The sequence below is a fragment of the Siphateles boraxobius genome, unplaced genomic scaffold (assembly GCF_051911475.1).
Source record: "Siphateles boraxobius isolate OS27281-9 unplaced genomic scaffold, OSU_SipBor_1 50, whole genome shotgun sequence".
NCBI lineage: Eukaryota > Metazoa > Chordata > Actinopteri > Cypriniformes > Leuciscidae > Siphateles > Siphateles boraxobius.
The window spans coordinates 740511-754307 of record NW_027509142.1 but is presented as its reverse complement, the minus strand read 5'-3'; the positions used below and the strand labels follow the sequence as shown (position 1 = coordinate 754307).

Here is a 13797-nt window from a genome sequence, read left to right as displayed (position 1 = left end):
AAATAAAATTATTTGTTAAAAATCACAAACAACAATGGAAGCTACGGTATAAAATTTATAATATTGTAATAATAATAATAATAATATTTTTGTACAGTTGCAAGTTTATATCTCATAAATCTCACTTTCTTCTCAGAATTGCGAGACAAATTAAAGATATAACTTCAGAAATGCAAGAAAGAAAGTCAAATGTGAAAAAAGTCGCAATTAGGCTATTTTTTTTTTTTTACCTTTTACCCGCTTCCATAGAAAACCTATTGTAGTAAACGACAAAATTAACTGGGTCATTATTTAGTGAAGAAAAGATAAATGACTTCATATCTGACAAACTCAATGCTGCTCGTGAATGTGTGCTCAGCGGAAGGGGAAATAGTTCCTATCCTGCACAACTACTCGTAGACACAGTTCATTATTTTCATTTCACCAATTGTGATATGCACTCATTTCATGCTAAACAATTATTAAAAACACCCCTTTGAAATAAACAGCATGTATCGTTACCATTAAATTAGGTTATTTGGAAATATCCTCGAGTATTTACGTCAGTATCAGTTTTACTATTTGAAGATCCATCCGCCAATCCCAACAGAAATCTTGTAGGCTAACGTTACACACACACAAACAAAATCAGCTACTGAAAAGCGACAGCTGCAGTCCGAATGAATGTGAGCCTCTCTTAAACTTCAAATCAATCTGCTAATTCTTTGGTGAGGATCAAACAAGACTTTAATTCTTGATAGTTGTTCGCGTGGTGACTGAAATGAAGGCTAACGTTAGGCTTCATTCTGGCGCTGACTCGCGCCCTCAAAGTTGCTCAAATAACGATGAGGACGGAACAAATCAATTTATCGTTGTCAAGCTGGAAGAAGAAGTTCCAGAAACTGAGATGGATCTGAGTATATTCGCTCCTGTCGAGTCCGATAACTCAAATGATGATGATGATGATGATTATGATGAACTCTCGTGCTCATCCAGAGCTTCTACCTGGAGCAGAAGAAACATCCGAAAGCGAGGTTTGGCTTGTTTGACCTACATCTGAATCTTTAAAATATTTTATCTCACTGTCTGCCTAAAGTTACCTATCAAATCTAAAGACATTATAATACAAGGTTTTAAAGAAAACTATTACTTTATACTTTTATAGCTTAACTTTTTTGAGCCATTTTGCAGTAGTGTTCTGGTGATTTGTTTAGTTAGGCTAACGTTAACGTTAGATGTATGAAGTCAGTTAACTTATCCTCAAATTCAAATGTGTAACTTTTAGCTAGTTCATCACATTAACTATGTCAAACACTATTTTTTAACAACCACAAAGTGTCACACTTAACGTTACTATACAACACTAGATTGTTTTATCAATCATTGTTCACTTAGAACCCAACAATTTTTTTTTAAATGTTTTGCTCAAACTATGTTTTTTTTTTATATAGCCTAGGCTAAATGTCATTTGGTTTATCTCCTATCTAATGCAGAGTAACATTAAATGTCTGTATATGGACAAATTTTGGTCAGTTCTATATTTTCCTCACTTTCTGTCTCAGAAAACCAGGAGGATTCTGAACCCCCTAAGAAACAGTCTTGCATGAGGAGTTTAAAAGGACACCATGAGAGCCGACAAACCTTTCTGGATGAGCAGAGCCCAAAACAGAGTCATGACTGTAGTGCCGCACACGGGGTATTGTGATCAGCCCTCCTTCTCTCTTTCATGAAAAATTAAGCAGTTAATAAATGAAAAATAACTAAGCCAGATGCTCATATCATTACATTCTTAGGAATAGTGATGAAATTGTCATAATTTATGGGTCATTCAGATTCTATGGAGCCCCTGAGGGGACATGGTGATTGAAAAAAATAAAATAAATAGGAGATAGTAGTTATATGATGATTATATGATGCTTTTGCATTCACTCCCTAAATGTCTTTTTGGGACTTTGATGTCCCAAAAACAGCAGTCTTTTTTCTGTAGTTTTGAAAAGGTTAGGTCACCCAAAAATTTAAATTCTGTCATTATTTATGTTCCAACCCCGTGAGACGTTCGTTCATCTTTGGAACACAAATTTAATTAAGTTATTTTTGATGAAATCCGAGAGGTTTAAGAACCAGCCATAGGCAGCTACGTCACTGCAACTTTCAAGGCCAAGAAAGGTAGTGAAGAGATCGTTAAAATAGTCCATGTGACTACAATGGTTCAACCTTAATGTTATGAAGAGATTATTTTTTGTGTGCAAAATATCTTCATTTGTGTTCCGAAGATGAACGAAGGTCTTATATGGGTTTTGAACGACATGAGGGCGAGTAATTAAAGGGATGGCTCGGAGTGATTTCAACCTAGGGTCCTTTGCACCATGACCTCCAGCCTGAACAGCGCTGTTCAGATTTTATAGTGAGAAATCAAAACTAATGAGCATAACAGCACACATAATAAACTCACAGAAGAAACATACTGAGGTAAAAATTCAAAATGTTGAATTTTTTTTTATTTATAACATATGATATAGTTAAGTAACATAACTTGACAGGAGCTATTTTGCTGAATATTCTCACAATTGTAAATGTTACATTGATTTTAGTTCAATAAACAAGTAGTTAATATTAAATTAGGTTAAATATTACATATACGTATGTAATATAATGTGTATTTCCATCACAGATTTGGTCTTAAATTTTCAAAGTGGCATTAAAAAGGTCTTAAAAAGTCTTAAATTTAACTTGTTTATATCTGTAGACACCCTGAATAATGTTTGAACAATGGGGAAAAAAGCTTCTGGGGGCCCCAAAACAGACACAAAAACAGACAGACAGATATAGATGTAGGCCTTTCCAGCAGAGGGCAGAAGAGAGTAACAAACATGGACATTAGGGCTGGGTCGGTATGGATTTTCTCTAACCGCGTTTGAAAAGCAAGATTTTCCTGCGGTATGGCGGTAAACCGCTTTAAATACACCAACCCCCCCCCCCCCCCCCCCCCCCCCCCCAGGCCAGACTTTCGTGCACGCACCAGAAGTCGTTTTTGACTTTGTTAAATATTGTCACCTACATCCGAAAAAAACGAGCACAATTTGAAAGTCACATTTTCATCAAGCAGTAATTTGGCATGAACCAATCACTGAATAGATTTCCTTATTCAAGAATATTCTCAGATACATTCGCATTGAATTAATAATTTTCAGGAGAATATACATTATGATGTTCACATCGGAAATGAAAGATGAACACCTTTTGCAACATGTCTTAATTACAAATATTATACTCCATATTTATGTTTATATAATATAGTGTTATTTTTTATTTAATCTATGTCGATTATGTGAAAAGTGAACAGCATGAGTAAGATAGGATCATAAGATGGGTCAGACACGATTTTGACCACTTTATTAAGTTTTGTTGGGTAGAAAGCCTTTCTTTAAATTAAATTTCGTTTTGTATAAATTGTACCTTAATTTGAATCACTGTTTCATTAACTAATTGCCTGGAATTAATAAATAAGAAGCAAATATAGCAGACATATAATCAAGAGGACGTGGAAGCGTGGGTGCGATCTCTTGCGCGTGAACTGGAGATCGACTCGTTAAATGAACCGAAACTCGGCGTAGGCTAAGCCTAAATGTCTACTTTTAAACAAAATTCAAAACGAAATGATAAAATTTTAGGGTACAGTAGCCTAGTCAGGTAAGGTCAGGTTTGCCGATGTACGTTAGGCTATTATTTATATTTATCCCTGTGCGCCGATCGGAGACGGAGTTCACTGCTGATATTCTGGGGATACAACATAGCCAATATACTAGGGACTTTAGCCTTTAAATATCTTTTGCTGCATTGGATCAGTGTTCTTTCTAGAACAGCCAAGAGCTTTCTAGCCTCGCGGCAGCAGCGCCTCGCACTGCTCATAGACCTTAAAACAGTCAGCGCCGCGGATGCGGTTTCGAAAATTGATCAAAAAATGTTGGTGCGGGTGGATGGCGGACAGATGATGAGTTTTGTGATGCGGTTGCGAATTAAATAATAATAGCCCATCCGCGCATCTCTAATACGAATGGAGTGTTATTATTTGTCATGGAACATTGCGCTCCTTAACTCGCGAAAGGTCGGATTTGCTCCATCTTTTGATGATAAAAGGGGTGGCCGGAAATATTGTTATGTTTAAGGACATTATGGAATTAAGATAATGTCTGTACTATGTTATGATTGTACTGTATAATTAAATACAACCGTTGCTAAGTCTGCCGTCTGCACACTTCACTTCAGAGCATCCGTTAACTGAATGAATTGAGAATATCACCTGAAAATCAGAGCCGTTAAATATGAAATACGATAACATCAGCAATTTTCATTCAAGCAGCTGATTTCTGTAAATGAATGTAAAACTAAATGTATATTGCAGCACAGGGTGAAGTCAGTATATAAAATAATGACGATTTGTGACAAATAAATGTAAATTTAATATAAAACTATGTAAATGGCGCTCTGTGGCGCGGCAGGGTTTTGAACAAGGTCCTGAGCCGAAGCTGGGCGCCGCGGACAGACGCCGAATGGCACCGCCGGTGTGTGTACACTCATAGAGAATAATGTGTTCGAATTTTAAAGACATGGCGCTGCGCGACGCGGCACTGCGCTTCTCGTCCGGTGTGCGACCCCCTTTAAGTTTTGTTTAGAAAACCTTGAATCCATGTAAGACACAAAATCATTAGACATAATCCATGTCATTAGACACAACGTGCACACATGTGCAGGTCAATGTTTTTGTTTTTTTGCGGTGATGGCGGTGACGAGCTCAGACCCGCGGTTGGAGTCACGTGATCGCGGTATTGCGGTAACCATCCCAGCCCTAATGGACACAGAGTAGGAAAGCAATAGAGAGAGTGTGTGTGTGTGTGTTTTATGACTACAACGGAGAAATTCCACACAAATCTCAAATGCTTGGCAACAGAAACTTGCCGAAGAGGGAGAGATGGAAAGGCAGAAAAAGAAAAAACGAAAACAAGTCAACAGACAAAGCACAGGGGCCTGTTTCAGAAAGGAGGTTAAGTGAAATCTGAGTATGTTAACCCTGAAATGAGGCAAACTCTGGGTTTTCCATTTCAGAATGGAGGTATGTCAAACCGAGAAAGCAGAGTTAGTCAAGCCCGTTTCTGAAAGAGGGGTAACTTATACTGCGAGTCAGTTTACCATGGTTACTTACTCTGTGAACCTAACCTGATCGGGAGCAGGTTGTCTTATATAAACCCAGAGTTTTTCTTTTAGTAAATGCATTTTGATTTAATAATCTTTAGATATTTTGACTGGAAACAACAAGACAAAAATGCTAAGTAAGAAAAGCATTTTTGCACTGCAGTACATTCATTCATTGCACATTTTTCTACACTCACCTAAAGGATTATTAGGAACACCATACTAATACAGGGTTCCCACGCGTCCTGGAAACCCTGGAAAACCTGGAAAATGAAAGACCAATTTTCCAGTCCTGGAAAACACATGGAAAATGGGAAAAAAAGTAAAATGTCCTGGAGACTTTTGTGTTGTCCTGGAAAATAATTTTCCCTCCTTGTGGATGAACGCAAACGGGTTAAACATTTTACGCATGAATGTCTGTTTTCAGCTGCCTTCAAAGGGTAATATTGGGCTGAAGCGCTTGTCTGCTTTCATTTCTGCATGTAGCCAGCACAGCGCCCCACGTGACACAAACCTGCCAATATGTATGCATTTTGCGTAGCAAGTACGCAATTTGACATCTCAGTATGTAGGACTTGCCCCTGTAAACTACGGACATGTGACAACACGATGCAGCAGCGTGGTGAAGCACTTTCAGCTAATCATTGTAGAAAAGCGGAGAATAACGAGTCTACCGAACCTACAACGTAACATTCCCGTCCCTCTCCTCCTGCCCTCTGCCTGAATGTTCCCCATTCGCTGAAGTTGGGCTTAAAAAGGTAAACTGTGTGTGTGTGTAGGCAGAGTGCGAAATACCCCACCATAATTGGGGGGTACTGCCCCTTCACTTCTTATATGACCATCATGGTCCACTACCATATTAATCCCCACCGTGATCGCCAAGTGCAACATGTGTTGTGCAACACACATACAAGGTCTAAACATGCGACAAACTGATAATCAGTAGGCTACAGAATATCTCATTGTTATTTTATATCCAGAAAAGAACTGTTTTGATCAACTCCCATAAGTTAGAAGTTAAGTGCACTGAAATACCATTCTAATTACTAGTAAAAGTAATACCTTTTCAAGAAGCCTATTGCCTATTTCATGAAATATTGATTTGGTTTATTTTTAGATTTCATAAGACCTGGAGGTAAGACCCAACCCTCTCATATACTGTATAAACAGAAACCAATTTTCCATTGTAGTCTATGGTAGTCAGTGTCAAATCAACACAATCTTTAATGTGATTAAGGAGCATACTATGAAAAACCATACTACCACCTGGGGTGGTAAAGGGGTGGCATGAGGTTTCAGGAAGGGGGCCATGGACATTATTCATAATTTAAAATGCTACGGTTTTCATTGAATGTGTTTTGTTCTCTACACTACACGGAGTGGGAGTCAAATCAGAGATGTAGCTGGGTTTTTGGATGGTGAGGGTCTTAATTTGTGAATTGTGGACCCTTTCTCTGTGTAATCACTATCAACAGTCTATGTAGTCTATAATTAAATTGTACTTTGTGAAAAAGCAATTCTTGGGGGTTTGCACCCCAGGAGATTTAAAAAAAAAAAAGACCCCTCAAATGATGTCTTCTAGTGAGTTTTGAGGAAATATGAACAGATTTAGTCATAGGACAAACACACACACAGTTCGATCGCGCCCGCGCCTCTCTTTCTCTCTCTCTCTCTCTCTCTCTCTCTCTCTCTCTCTCTCTCTCTCACACACACACACACACACAGTTCGATCGCGCCCGCACCTCTCTTTCTCTCTCTCTCTCTCTCTCTCTCTCTCTCTCTCTCTCTCTCACACACACACACACACACAGTTCGATCGCGCCCGCACCTCTCTTTCTCTCTCTCTCTCTCTCTCTCTCTCTCTCTCTCTCTCACACACACACACACACACAGTTCGATCGCGCCCGCACCTCTCTTTCTCTCTCTCTCTCTCTCTCTCTCTCTCTCTCTCTCTCACACACACACACACACATACATACACACACACACACACACAGTTCGATCGCGCCCGCGCCTCTCTCTCTCTTTTTCTCACACACACACACACACACACAGTTCGATCGCGCCCACGCCTCTAATACACTAACAATGTTGTTTGTAGATCCGCCCCTGATTTTACCTCACCACAATGTAAAGCTTGATTTAAATTGAGAATTATCTTGCTACCTAACCTTGGTAAATAAGGTCCACTTAAATAGCCTCAATGGGTAAGTAGCAGGTAAGTAGCCGGTTATTCAATGTATGAAGACGTGACATGAGCAATGAAAGAACAAAGCACGTTAATAAATGAAGGTTATAAAATCAACAAGCTAGACGTCAGCTAGCAACTTACATTTATCCATGCACGTCAGCAGCAAACCGTTCTCTATCTCCGTTGCTTCTAGCCACGGTGGTTAAAAATGGTACGGTCCACAATAGGGGTGTCTGAAATCGCTTTACATTAAAATGTTCCTACAGTGAAAATAGGAGTTGACTTGTAGCCTATTGTAACTCGAATTATATTTTTTCACAATATCAGAAAAATTCTGACCCCCCCCAAAACTGATATTTCTGTCCCTTTGGGAGGTACTTGGTCTTCATTGGGGGGTATAGTACCCCCCAGTACCCCCTGTAATTCGAACTATGTGTGTAGGCCTGTCGCGATAGTCAATAAATCAATTAATCGCATGATAAAAAAATGAGCTCGATAATCTTTCCGGTCGCAATAATTTCCATTTGCATGCTTGTGTGTTTTCCTCGTCTCTCTCTACCAAAGAGACTGGATGACAACTCTCGGTTTCTTAGCGTGAACTAGAGCTTAGATTCTCTGCCCGAGCCCGAACTTGACCCGACCCGCGGGCCGATATTTCCCGACACTATCCTCGGGCCGGGCCCTTGATCTAGAGACGTACGCACTCCCAACGCAATAGAGTGCGGCGCGGCACTAGATTTGATGGCCGAGTGCGGGCGCGGCCGGTAATGCACTCACTCTGTGTGTGCGAATTGCGGGAGAATAAAACGCAGGGATGCAAACAGCGCGCTTTTCGGCGCCTCACGCTTTTTTCACTTCAGTTTGGGTGACTTGGGTCTGAGACTGAGAGGGTCTTATTATAATTTCACAAAGTCATCTGAAGCCATTCCATAGCTTAATGTGAGGGACAGAAGTCTATTTACATCATTAAATTAAAGTTTACGGAAACTCGTTTGTTCCCTCCTCTGCGGCTGTCAATCATTCTCCATTCAGTATTCAAACAGCGCGCGCCTCGTCCGGTTACAGCAGGATGCACGGTAAAACTCTCTCCAATATGATATATTCACATTATAGTGCTTGATCTGTAGATAAAAGGCTGTGGATTTGCATAAAATTACTTTATTTTGTGTATTTGTATATTATGTTTGTTGCTGTTTTTAAACGACTCGTTACCGTGCCTGTTAGCACAAGGACTATGAATCGGCATCAAACGCACAATAACTGGAATTTAAAACTGTGAAGAAACAAATGAACAATAAACTGTTGGACAGATATACACTAGGATTTGTGCGCTCAACATTTCTTCGCTTTGTGCCGTTAACTTTTAAATGCATACTTGTGCAGCGCAGCGCTGCACACCGTGACTCCATGTTGCTTTGAGCACATCATTCTGCACCCGCGATGCGCATACGCGCTTTGTGCGCTCTGTTTTGAAGCGTTCATGGTCTTGCGCACTGAAAGATTATTAAAAGCCTATATATTTTTTTTATACCTATCCTGCACAATACATTTAAAATAAGTATAATTTAATTGTATATTATTTCTGTGTAGTGTAGGCTATATAAATATATACACTTCTGAATTCTTGACATTAATATATAAATATAAAATTGTGAAATGTATGATTGCATGATTGAATTTTAAAAGAGTACTAATAGTAATTTGTTTTTATTAACATGTTTAGTTTTTATAAAATTACTGTGCAGGTTTTTTTCAAGAATTACTCTTTGCTGCTGATTTATACACTCATTAAGTTTAATAAAAATTAGGGCTGTCAAGCGATTAAAAAATGTAATCTAATTAATTACATACTCTGATTAATTAATCTAAATTAATCGCATACATAATTTTTGCATATTTAAATTCAAATGAATCAATGAATAATCAGCATTAGTGATGTTAAAGTTCAAAAGAACTTTTATTATTACCGGTATTTGCCGTAACACCAAGGTAAATGTGATTGCTAACTGAAGTCCAGTGATCCCCTGTCAGCGCGATATATTCCGCTCCCACCAAAACGATTTCCTTTTTTTTTCAGTGTCGTAGCCTACATCTGCTGGATTTTTAACATAATGAACTAAAGTAGAGAATAACTTCTGTTTTAGTAGTGTGTCATTGCAAGTAGAGGAAAGCAGGTGGCAATGTGAAAGACAACAATCTTTGCACAACTATAATACAGAAATAACGGTATAGGTACAATATCACATTTGTTTCAAAATATATCTCGATATGATTATATCGGTATATCGCCCAGCCTTAGTTGTGATAACTTGATTCGCACTGTAGCAGCTGAAAAAGTCTTGAAAATGTCCTGGAAAAGTCCTGGAAAATCATTTCAAGAAAAGAGTGGGAACCCTGTAATACTGTGTTTGACCCCCTTTCGCCTTCAGAACTGCCTTAATTCTACGTGGCATTGATTCAACAAGGTCCTGAAAGCATTCTTTAGAAATGTTAACCCATATTGATAGGATAGCATTTTGCAGTTGATGGAGATTTGTGAGATGCACATCCAGGGCACGAAGCTCCCATTCCACCACACCCTAAAGATGCTCTATTGGGTTGAGATCTGATGACTGTGGGGTAGTGTTAATTTTACCAGCCATTTTTAAATTTAGTTTCAGTTTTAGTCCAGTTTCAGCATCGCTTGTTAGTTTTTATCACATTTAGTCGACATCATCCCATTTTTATTTAGTCTAGTTTTGGTCGACTATAAGTCGAGCATTTTAGTCTTTATTTTAGTCCAAGAAAACATAATTTTATTCGTTTAGTTTTAGCCAACAAAAACTGTCAACATTTTAGTCTAGTTTTAGTCAGGACATCATTTTAACCTTTTACTTTTTTGTCAGCAGATAATATTTAACATTTCCTAAAATTATTTCACATTTCAACATTTTCTCATCTTTTTGATAAAAACACAATTTAAGGAATGTTAGATTATAAACAACCACCAACAATCTTTCTGTTAATTTACCACAATGTCTTTGTGGGGAACTGCGACGTGTCTCTTCAGGTTTGTTGTGTTTTTTCCAGCTACCATGTGGCCACATTCCTTCCCTTCGACTAAAATCAAGCATTTGGTTTTGTTCTCCACTTCAATGAAGCGAAAATGTGTCCATATATCACGTCTCCTCTTTCTCCCGAGCCCCGTGCAAAGCATGTTTTACTTTTAACCTGTCGCCGCCTCGCCGTGAATCCAGCTCCTGCCTGCTCCATGTGTTGTGTAGGCTAATCTGTGCCCGGCCCGCCCGCTCCAGGTTTGAAAGTGGGTGTGTGGCGGAAGAGCTGACGAGGAGGAGGCGGAGGAGGAGACAGGATTTGACAAAAACATATCATATAATAATATGTAATTTTCGTCTCGCCTTTGTTCGTGAACTAAAATGTCCATAGATTTTAGCCCAGTCTTTTATTTACCGAACTGCATTTTCGTCTCGTCTTTATTCGTCTACGAAAATTATTTATGATTTACTCCCAGTTATTGTTTATTAGTGGGGATTTTAGTCTCGTCTCGTCTAATTTTCGTTCGGTGAAAAATGTGCGTTGACGAAAATATTTTCGTTTAGTTTTCGTTAACGAAATTAACACTACTGTGGGGGCCATTTTAGTACAGTGAACTCATTGTCATGTTCAAGAAACCAATTTGAAATGATTCAAGCTTTGTGACATGGTGCATTATCCTGCTGGAAGTAGCCATCAGAGAATGGGTACATGGTGGCCATAAAGGGATGGACATGGTCAGAAACAATGCTCAGGTAGGCCGTGGCATTTAAACGATGCCCAATTGGCACTAAGGGGCCTAAAGTGTGCCAAGAAAACATCCCCCACACCATTACACCAGCATCACCAGCCTGCACAGTGGTAACAAGGCATGATGGATCCATGTTCTCATTCTGTTTAAACGCCAAATTCTGACTCTACCATCTGAATGTCTCAACAGAAATCGAGACTCATCAGACCAGGCAACATTTTTCCAGTCTTCAACTGTCCAATTTTGGTGAGCTCTTGCGAATTGTAGCCTCTTTTTCCTATTTGTAGTGGAGATGAGTGGTAGCCGGTGGGGTCTTCTGCTGTTGTAGCCCATCCGCCTCAAGGTTGTGCGTGTTGTGGCTTCACAAATGCTTTGAAATAACCACTCGTTGCAACCGAGGTGTGCAGCAGTCAAAGTTGCTCTTCTATCAGCTTGAATCAGTCGGCCCATGCTCCTCTGACCTCTAGCATCAACAAGGCATTTTCGCCCACAGGACTGCTGCATACTGGATGTTTTTCCTTTTTCGCACCATTCTTTGTAAACTAGAAATGGTTGTGCGTGAAAATCCCAGTAACTGAGCAGATTGACAAATACTCAGACCGGCCCGTCTGGCACCAACAACCATGCCACGTTCAAAATTGCTTAAATCATCTTTCCCATTCTGACATTCAATTTGGAGTTCAGGAGATTGGCTTGACCAGGACCACACCCCTAAATGCATTGAAGCAACTGCCATGTGATTGGTTGATTAGATAATTGCATTGAGAAATTGAAGAGGTGTTCCTAATAATCCTTTAGGTTAGTGTATATAACATCGGAGAGAAGCACATTAGTAAAGCTGCTGTATCAGAGCGGGAAGGAAAAAGTGCCTCGCTCTCACGCATTTTTTGAGAGTTTTTGTGTTGTTTCCTGGACACAAACTCATGAGATCCATCAAAGAGAAGTTTCACAGGATTGCAGGACAGTGGTGGAGAAAACAGTTTAAATGAGGCTGTTCTGATAAATGACGTTCATTTGATAACATCTTGCTGTGACTTCTGAAAGTAACCAAATAATTAGATTTTCCTTTAGGATTTCCAATGTGATTGGATGCATTGATGACATGCATATTCCCATCATCCCACCTTCCGAAAATGAAACAGATTACTGTATGGAATGAAAGGATAGTCTGAGATATGCCTTAATCACCACAGTTGTTAAATACACACAAATTATTCATAATTTATTTGTTAATCTTTATTTCCTACAAATACAAAAGCAAAAGTTATTCTTTTTCCTGTTGGATTTTAATATTCTTCCAATATTGTGTACCTCCTCTTCATCTATCAGTGACAGTGCAGGTCCAACCTATGCCTTCTTGCTGTTGGCCCAGTAGAAGTCAAATGTTAATTTCATTTGCCTAATTTAAAAAAAGTAACAGGTTGGATTAGAGAACATTTAATTATGTGAAAAGAGCATTATACTATGTGGAAACAGCTGCTGCACATTGAAATAGACACTGAATTATGTTTATTTAATATGTCAAATGTTTGTAAAGTCATGTAGCCTACAGCCATCAACCTTTTATGCTTAAAGATTTAACTGATTGAATTATGAATGTATTGGTCATTTTTAGTTGCTTTAGTTTTAGTTCATAACAGTGAAGAATTATACACTCACCTAAAGGATTATTAGGAACACCTGTTCAATTTCTCATTAATGCAATTATCTAATCAACCAATCAAATGGCAGTTGCTTCAATGCATTTAGGGGTGTGGTCCTGGTCAAGACAATCTCCTGAACTCCAAACTGAATGTCAGAATGGGAAAGAAAGTTGATTTAAGCAATTGTGAACGTGGCATGGTTGTTGGTGCCAGACGGGCCATTCTGAGTATTTCACAATCTGCTCAGTTACTGGGATTTTCACTCACAACCATTTCTAGGGTTTACAAAGAATGTCGTGAAAAGGGAAAAACATCCAGTATGCGGCAGTCCTGTGGGCGAAAATGCCTTGTTGATGCTAGAGGTCAGAGGAGAATGGGCCGACTGATTCAAGCTGATGGAAGAGCAACTTTCACTGAAATAACCACTTGTTACAACCGAGGTATGCAGCAAAGCATTTGTGAAGCCACAACACGCACAACCTTGAGGCGGATGGGCTACAACAGCAGAAGACCCCACCGGGGACCACTCATCTCCACTACAAATAGGAAAAAGAGGCTACAATTTGCAAGAGCTCACCAAAATTGGACAGTTGAAGACTGGAAAAATGTTGCCTAATCTGATGAGTCTCGATTTCTGTTGTCGTAAACAGAATGAGAACATGGATCCATCATGCCTTGTTACCACTGTGCAGACTGGTGGTGATGGTGTAATGGTAAAGGGGATGTTTTCTTGGCACACTTTAGGCCCCTTAGTGCCAATTGGGCATCGTTTAAATGCCACGGCCTACCTGAGCATTGTTTCTGACCATGTCTATCCCTTTATGGGCACCATGTACCCATCCTCTGATGGCTACTTCTAGCAGGATAATGCACCATGTCACAAAGCTTGAATCATTTCGAATTGGTTTCTTGAACATGACAATGAGTTCACTGTACTGAAATGGCCCCCACAGTCACCAGATCTCAACCCAATAGAGCATCTTTGGGATGTGATGGAACGGGAGCTTCGT

At 39.3% G+C, this 13797-nt stretch overlaps 1 protein-coding gene across 1 annotated transcript in view; it reads left to right on the top strand.

Annotated features, from left to right (window-relative positions):
* The first annotated feature begins 544 nt into the window (after positions 1-544).
* The window catches only part of LOC143712687 (uncharacterized), a 25352-nt gene continuing 12099 nt past the window's right edge, over positions 545-13797 (top strand). The window contains exons 1-2 of the mRNA XM_077204632.1: positions 545-1013; positions 1542-1675. Coding sequence (XP_077060747.1) covers positions 761-1013; positions 1542-1675 — 387 coding nt within the window. The 5' untranslated portion in view covers positions 545-760. The remainder of the gene's footprint in view (positions 1014-1541; positions 1676-13797) is intronic.